The sequence below is a fragment of the Nicotiana tabacum genome, chromosome 10, assembly GCF_000715075.1.
Source record: "Nicotiana tabacum cultivar K326 chromosome 10, ASM71507v2, whole genome shotgun sequence".
Classification (NCBI taxonomy): domain Eukaryota; kingdom Viridiplantae; phylum Streptophyta; class Magnoliopsida; order Solanales; family Solanaceae; genus Nicotiana; species Nicotiana tabacum.
The window spans coordinates 30,051,847-30,060,796 of NC_134089.1; the positions used below are offsets into that span (position 1 = coordinate 30,051,847).

General features: G+C 33.7%; 1 protein-coding gene across 1 annotated transcript; it reads left to right on the plus strand.

Annotated features, from left to right (window-relative positions):
• Positions 1-4,966: 4,966 nt before the first annotated feature.
• Positions 4,967-5,443, plus strand: LOC107805348 (uncharacterized). The gene has a single exon (XM_016629379.1). It carries the CDS (start codon positions 4,967-4,969, stop codon positions 5,441-5,443), a length of 477 nt encoding a protein of 158 aa, XP_016484865.1.
• Positions 5,444-8,950: the final 3,507 nt, after the last annotated feature.

Here is an 8,950-nt window from a genome sequence, read left to right on the forward strand (position 1 = left end):
TATGTACTTACGCTATACTATGCACTAACTATAAGTGTACTAGGTAATACCGTATCGAATACAGCTTATATATATATATATAATATATGTACTTACGCTATAATATGCACTAAGTATAAGTGTATGAGGTAATACCGTATCGAATACAGCTTATATATATAATATATGTACTTACGCTATACTATGCACTAAGTATAAGTGTATGAGGTAATACCGTATCGAATATAGCTTATATATATATATATATATATATATATATATATGTACTTACGCTATAATATGCACTAAGTATAAGTGTATGAGGTAATACCGTATCGAATACAGCTTATATATATAATATATGTACTTACGCTATACTATGCACTAAGTATAAGTGTATGAGGTAATACCGTATCGAATATAGCTTATATATATATAATATATGTACTTACGCTATACTATGCACTAAGTATAAGTGTATGAGGTAATACCGTATCGAATATAGCTTATATATATATATATATATATATATATACATACGCTATACTATGCACTAACTATAAGTGTATTAGGTAATAGCGTATCGAATACAGCTTATATATATATATATATATATATATATATATATATATATATATATATATTCTTTTTTGAAATAGCGACCAACTTTGGTCGTATATATTTGTTTTTTGAAATAGCGACCAACTTTGGTCGCTATTTTGGTCAAACGGTCAGAATATAGCGACCAAAGTTGGTCGCTATTTCTAAAAATTCAAAACTGTTTTACCCACCAAAATAGCGACCAACGTTGGTCGCTATTTTAATTACATAACTCTCAAAACCGGGATCCCCTCCCATTCTTTCTAAAAAATTCCCAAAATCCCTCTTTTCTCTCTCACACTCAAACCCCACCCCCCTTCCAACTCCCACCACCAGGCCCCACCCACGCCACCAACGACCACCGCTCAGCTGCCGCCGTCGCCTCTGCCGCTGTTGCGTCTCTCCTTCTCCACCTCCTAAAAATTCAAGGTTAGAATTACAAACCTAGGGTTTCAATTAGTGTTTCAATTGTTTATTGTTTCAACCTAGAATTAGTGTTTCAATTGATTATTTAACATTGTATTTTATAGAAACCTAGGGTTTAGATTGTATTTATCATTATTTAACATTTTATAGAAATCTAGGGTTTAGGGTATGGGTTGAATATTTAGGCTAGGCTTTATTGAGTATTTCTCCTTCAATATTTTAGTAAGCAATAGATACTAATTTAACGTCAAAGACTTGATTCATAGGTAGATATATATTAGGGTATAAATTGAACTTTTAGTTTAATCTTGATTAGTTTATAGGTAGATATTTAATATAGACACATGATAGTATATTTGGATTTTCTCTTAAAGTTCAAGACAATGTTAATGTTTAAGGCCTTAAGCGAATCATTGCGTGACTCTTGTTTGAGTACAACGAGTCGCCCATTTTAGGATATAAATTAAACTTTTAGTTTAAGTTTAAACTCGTAGGATACAAATATAACTTATAGTTTTTAGGTTTTGTTCTTGTGAATTGAACTTGTAAGATATAAATTGAACCTTTTAGGATACGAGTTGAATTTTTAGGATATGAATTGAACCTTTTAGGTATGAGTTGAACCTTTAGGATATAAATTGAACTTAAACTCGTAGGATATGAATATAACTTTTAGGATATAAATTGAAGCTTTTATGTATGAGTTGAACCGTTAGGATATGACTTGAACTTTTGTGGATATAAATTGAACCTTTTAGGATATGAGTTGAATTTTTAGGATATGAATTGAACCTTTTAGGTATGAGTTGAAGCTTTTAGGATATAAATTGAACTTTTAGTTTAAGTTTAAACTCGTAGGATATGAATATAACTTTTAGGATATAAATTGAAGCTTTTATGTATGAGTTGAACCTTTAGGATATGACTTGAACTTTTGTGGATATAAATTGAACCTTTTAGGATATGAGTTGAATTTTTAGGATATGAATTGAACCTTTTAGGTATGAGTTAAAGCTTTTAGGATATAAATTAAACTTTTAGTTTAAGTTTAAACTCGTAGGATATGAATATAACTTTTAGGATATAAATTGAAGCTTTTATGTATGAGTTGAACCTTTAGGATATGACTTGAACTTTTGTGGATATGAATTGAAGATTTTATGTATGAATTGAACCTTTAGGATATAAATTAAACCTTTTAGGTATGAGTTGAACCTTTAGGATATGAATTGAAATTTTGGTTTATGTTTTGGAATTTTAGATTGCGGGAGGATTTTGTAGAAGAGGTTGATGACGTTATTAGACATGCAATGGAACTTCCACCAAGAATAACTAAGATAAAGTACCTGGCAGAATGTGCCTTTAATTGTTATTCTCATTATAGCGACAATGATGATGAGAAGGCAATGACATGTGTTTCAAATAGTGATTGTGTAGGTAGGAATTTAGTATTTCCTAAGTAGATAAAAGAAGAGCTTATAGAGGAATTCTGTACTTCATTTTCCATAAGGAAAAGAAGTTTGATTGAGAGTGACAAGGTTGATGAAGACGGATGGTTTTCCGTTGGTCGTTGCAGTTCCCATAAAATGGGGATCATAAGACTCTATGATGACAGAGATTATAGGAAGTTTTGTACTCAACTTTCTTTCGAGTCTGATCCGTACAAGCTTAATGTGATATTGGTTCAGATTCAGATAATGATTTGACTGACAAAAGTATGGAAATGCTCTTAAAAAGAATTAAAGGTAAAATATTTTTCAGCTTCCTTCTCGACCAAGAAAAACGTTTTACCTTTAATTCTTTTTAAGTGCATTTCCATACTTTTGTCGGTCAAATTATTGTCTGAATCTGAAGAAATATCATCCAATATCACATTAAGCTTGTACGGATCAGACTTGGAAGAAAGTTGAGCACAAAACTTCCTATAATCTTTGTCATCATAAAGTCTTATGATCCACGTTTTATGGGAACTGCAACGACCAACGGAAAACCATCCGTCTTCATCAACCTTGTCACTCTCAATCAAACTTCTTTTCCTCATAGAAAATGAAGTACAGAATTCCTCTATAACCTCTTTTATCTACTTAGGAAATGCTAAATCCTACCTACACCATCACTTTTTTGAAACACATGTCGTTGTCTTCTTATTATCATTGTAGCTAATGAGATAAACAATTGATCAAAGACACACTCCGTCATGTACCGTATCCAAGTTATTCTCTGTATCAAAGTTCATCTCGAGTAATAGTACCACGAGGATAATCACCAAAGCCACCAGACAACTTTATGATGCCAATGAAGCAAGATGAGCTATTCAATGAAACTCGTATTGTAAAGAAGAAGAAAGAGACTGATTCAGAAAGGAGGGTCGAGCCTCGACTACATACATGTAAGTTTTTTACTATTCATTAAATATTTTGATTTGCTTTTATATAAATTTTGAAATACTAATTCAATATAATTTTTCATATAGGTTCAATTCGCTTCACATCTGACGTGGGGGAATTCATACGCAGTCAACCACCTAATGAACCGAGCGAGGCAATCCAACTTGCAGACGAGGATGATGAAAGAACACTCCTTCAGTACTTTATATACTATTGTGTTAGTTCTATTGTGTTAGAACTAATTTACATTGTGTTAGTTCTATTGTGTTAGAACTAATTTACATACCAATTTACTATTGTGTTAGTTCTCTTTAGTTCGAATGGGCTTGTAATAAGCGTTAACTTAGTTTTGTTAGCTTAATGTGTTAGTTCTATTGAACTTTATTCTTTGTTGCTTTTAATTGCTTTTTATTGTTGTTGTTGTTGGCATAAAATGTCTATTTAGGAAATTGGTATAGCTCGCAAGTGGTGTAGCTGCAAAAACAGGCAGTTTCTGCCAAAATAATACACAGAAAAGCGACCAAAGTTGGTCTCTATTTGGTCGCTTTTCATGTTAAAAAAAATAATTTTCTGGAGAATAGCGACCGACTTTGGTCGCTATTTACCCAGATTTCTACAAAAAGCAACCAAACTTGGTCGCTATTTCATTAAAAAAATAAAATTTCTGGAGATATAGCGACCAAAGTTGGTCGCTAATATTTAAAAAATAAATTAAATCCATGTATTTAGGGACCTAAGTTGGTCGCTAGTTTCCAGATTTTAAAATATAATATTTGGTTTAGAGACCAAAGTTGGTCGCTTTTTAGTGATTAATAATAAATAAATAAATAATGTATTTTTTATTTAGAGACCAACTTTGGTCGCCAAATTTATATTATTAAATTAATAAAGCGACCAAAGTTGGTCTCTATAGTCAATATCCGGAAAAATGGGTCCATTTAGCTTAGAGACCATCAATATAGCTACCAGGCACTTTTGGTCGCATTTTGGTCGCTATTTAGCCAAAAAGCGACCAAAGTTGGTTGCTTTTTGCGGTATCTTTTTCCCAGAATTCTAGTAGTGTTATGATTATATAGTCTGTTAGTCACCAAAGTGTCCAAACTAGTATGCTCATGAAAAATATGCATACATAAAATTATAATTTATCCATGAAATTAATGAAATACCAATAATTAAAAATTAGTGGATAAATTAATTTTTACTATTGCTAGAACTTAAGGATTTACCCAAAGGTGAATCAATTATTCTATGAATAGTGATTATAATGAGGTAAAATTAATATTCTTTAGTCAAATATATATTGTTTGTCCAAAGATGGCATATATATTTGGTTAAAAATATTTAATTACCTATTAAAGACTAAATGACACTTAAATTATGATAGTGTGTCGTAGTATTTACCCAAAGGAGAATTGCGATATGCTTTAACTGTTTTATTGAATCCATATTGATTTGTGAGCATGTATTATCTATTTTGCAGCTATTCCTTTTCATTCGCTTTCTTCGTCTGCACTGTGTTCAACGGATTGAACTTCTCTAAATGGCGTGAATAAGTCCAGTTTCACTTAGGTGTGATGGATCTTAACTTGGCCCTGCTGAATGATAAGCCCACTACCATTACTGTTTCGAGCAGGGCAGATGAGAAGTCTTTCTATAAAGCATGGGAACGCTCTAACAGGCTAAGCCTTATGTTTATGCGAATGAATATTGCCAACAACATTAAGAGTATTATTCCACAAACAGAAAGCGCCAGGGAATACCTGAAGTTTGTGGAAAAACGTTTTCGTTCTGCAGATAAGTCTCTCGTTGGTACACTAATGGCTGAACTCACGACCATGAAGCTTGATAGGTCGCGTAGCATGCAAAATCATATCATCGAGATGACTAACATTGCAGCAAGACTTCAGTCCTTGGGGATGAAAGTGGATGATTCCTTCTTGGTTCAGTTTATTCTGAACTCGTTGCCTCCTGAGTATGGACCTTTTCAAATTAACTATAACACTATTAAGGATAAATGGAATGTTAGTGAATTTTCCAGTATACTTACTTAGGAGGAGTCAAGACTTAAGAAACAAGGGAATCATTCAATTAACCTCATGGGTCAAGGAGCTGGTAAAAGACTTAAAGTGAAGGCCAACAAGTTCAAGAAGAAGAAAGCACCTACTAAAGCTCAACAAGATGCTAACAAGGAACATAAGGCAGATACGTGTCGTTTTTGTAACAAGGAAGGATACTATCAGAAAGATTGCCTGGAACGTAAAGTTTGGTTCGAAAAGAAAGGTACAATTAGTGCTTTTGTATGTTTCGAATCAAATTTAGTAGAAGTTCCTAATAATACTTGGTGGCTTGATTCTAGTGCAACTGCTCATGTATCTACTACATTGTAGAGATTACTTACGATCCAAACTACAAATCCAAATAAGGATTTCTTATTCATGGGAAATCATATAAAGGCTCCAATTGAAGGCATAGGGACTTATCGTTTGATCATGGAGACTGGACGTCACCTTGATCTATTACAGACTCTTTATGTACCTTCAGTTTCTAGGAATTTGATTTCTCTTTCAAGACTTGATGTTTCTGAATTTGATTTAAAGTTTGGAAATGGATGTTTCAATTTACATAAGAATGCTATTTTTTATGGTTCTGGTTTTCTTAGTGATGATTTATATAAATTGAAACTCGACATTGGTTTTTCTGAATCCCTTCTTACTGTTCAACATAATGTTGGAATTAAACGTAGTTCACTAGATGAAAGTTCTGCTTACTTGTGGCATAGACATTTGGGTCATATATCCAAAGAAAGATTAGAAAGATTAGTAAAGAATGAGATTCTTCCGAATCTAAATTTTACTGATCTTACTATATGTTTGGATTGCATTAAGGGAAAGCGAACCAAGCATAGTAAGAAAGGTGCCACAAGAAGTACTCAACTTCTTGAAATTATACACACCGATATTTGTGGACCATTTGATGTTCCATCTTTTAGTGGAGAGAAATATTTTATCACTTTTATCGATGATTTTTCACGTTATGGATACATCTATTTGCTGAAAGAAAAATCTCAAGCAATAGATGCTCTCAAGGTATTTGTTAATGAGGTTGAAAGACAATTAGATAGAAAGGTGAAAATCATTAGGTCAGATAGAGGTGGTGAATATTATGAAAAATATAATGAATCAGGACAATGTCCAGGATCATTTGCAAAGTTCCTCGAGGAACATGGCATATGTGCACAGTATACTATGCCAAGAACACCTCAACAAAATGGTGTTGCAGAAAGGCGTAATCGAACACTTATGGATATGGTTAGGAGCATGATGAGTAATTCTTCATTACCCAAATCATTTTGGATGTATGCTCTTAAAACCGTTATATATTTATTAAATAGGGTTCCTAGTAAGGTAGTTCCAAAGACCCCTTTTGAACTGTAGACATGAAGGAAACCTAGTTTAAGACACCTGCATGTTTGGGGTTGGCCAGCGGAAGCTAGAGTTTATAATCCACAAGAAAATAAACTAGATTCTCGAACATTAAATGGTTACTTTATTGGTTACCCAGAGAAATCTAAACGTTATGTGTTTTATTGTCCAAACCATAGTTCGAGAATTGTTGAAACCAGTAATGCAAGATTCATTGAGAATGGTGAGGTTAGTGGGAGTGTTGAAAAGCAAAGTGTGGAAATAAAAGAGGTGAGGGTCCATATTCTATTACCCACGAATGTACCTACTTCCACACAAATACCAAATATTGTTCCAGTTGTTGAAGAACACTTTGACAATACCGAACAACATTTGGATTAAACACTTCATGAAGAAACTAACTCACAAATATCTGACACAAATGAACCACAAGAAATGCCATTAAGAAAATCTCAAAGATTTAAAAAATCGGCTATTTCAGATGATTACGTGGTTTATTTGCAAGAGTCAGATTTTGACATTGGTCTTAATGAGGATCCAGTTTCATTTGCACAAGCCATAGAAAGCAATGAGTCTGAAAAATGGATTGATGCTATAAAGGAAGAGTTAAAATCCATGGAATACAGTAAAGTCTGGGATCTTGTTGAATTGCCAGAAAGTTCTAAAAGAATCGGGTGTAGATGGGTCTTTAAGACCAAACGCAATTCAAATGGCAATATTGAACGATACAAAGCCAGACTTGTTGCCAAGGATTATACTCAGAAAGGAGGCATTGATTATAAAGAGACCTTTTCGCCGGTCTCAAAGAAAGGCTCGTTAAGAATTATTATGGCCTTGGTGGCTCATTATGATTTAGAGTTACACCAAATGGATGTGAAAACTGCCTTTCTTAATGGAGATATCGAAGAGGAAGTTTATTTGGACCAACCAGAGGGTTTCAAAACTAAAGAAAAAGGTCAAATGGTGTGTAAACTGAAGAAGTCAATATATGGACTTAAACAAGCCTCACGACAACGATATATAAAGTTTAATGATACCATAACATCATTTGGATTTGGGGAAAATACTGTTGATCGGTGTATATACCAAAAGATCAGTGGGAGCAAGTTTATATTTCGTCCTATATGTTGATGATATTCTACTTGCTGCTAATGATTTAGGCATATTGCGTGAGACTAAAAATTTTCTCTCTAAGAATTTTGAAATGAAAGATATGGGGGAGGCATCCTATGTGATAGGAATAGAAATATTTTGTGATTGATCACAAGGATTATTGGGATTGTCTCAGAAAGTCTATATCGAAAGAATTCTAGAGAGATTTAATATAAACAATTGTTCAGCAGGAATTGTTCCAATTCAAAAAGGGGACAAATTTAGTCTCATGCAATGCCCTAAGAATGATGTAGAACGAAAGGAAATGGAATCAATTCCTTACTCTTCAATTCTTGGTAGTCTGATGTATGCTCAGACTTGCACAAGACCAGATATTAGTTTTGCGGTCGGAATGCTAGGAAGATATCAGAGTAACCCAGGAATTGATCACAACTGCAAAGAAAGTTTTGAGGTACCTGAAAGGAACGGAGGATTACATGCTCATGTATAGGAGATCCAAGCATTTGGAAGTTGTTGGATACTCGGATTTAGATTACGCTGGATGTATTGACACTAGAAAGTCCACTTTTGGTTATATGTTCCAATTAGCTGAAGGAGCAATATTGTGGAAGAGTGCCAAACAGTCTGTCATTGCTGTCGCACCTCCTTTTCACCGCGCCCGCGGGGCGCGTGGGGATTTTTCTCCAATTAAAGGACAGTCGAAACAGGATTTATTTAGTTATTTCAGAGTCGCCACCTGGGAATTTTAAGGCGTCCCAAGTCACCAATTTTAATCCCTGAATCGAGGAGAATATGACTCTGTTTATTATTCTGCGAACCAGAAATCCTGAGTAAGGAATTCTGTTAATCCGGAAGAAGGTGTTAGGCATTTCCGAATTCCGTGGTTCTAGCACGGTCGCTTAACTGTTTTTATTATTGGCTTAATTATCTTGATTTTTATTAAATATATTGATGTTACATGATTTTACTACCGCTTATACTTATTGTGATTGAAAACCCTTCTTTGATTCGAATTACGCGTAC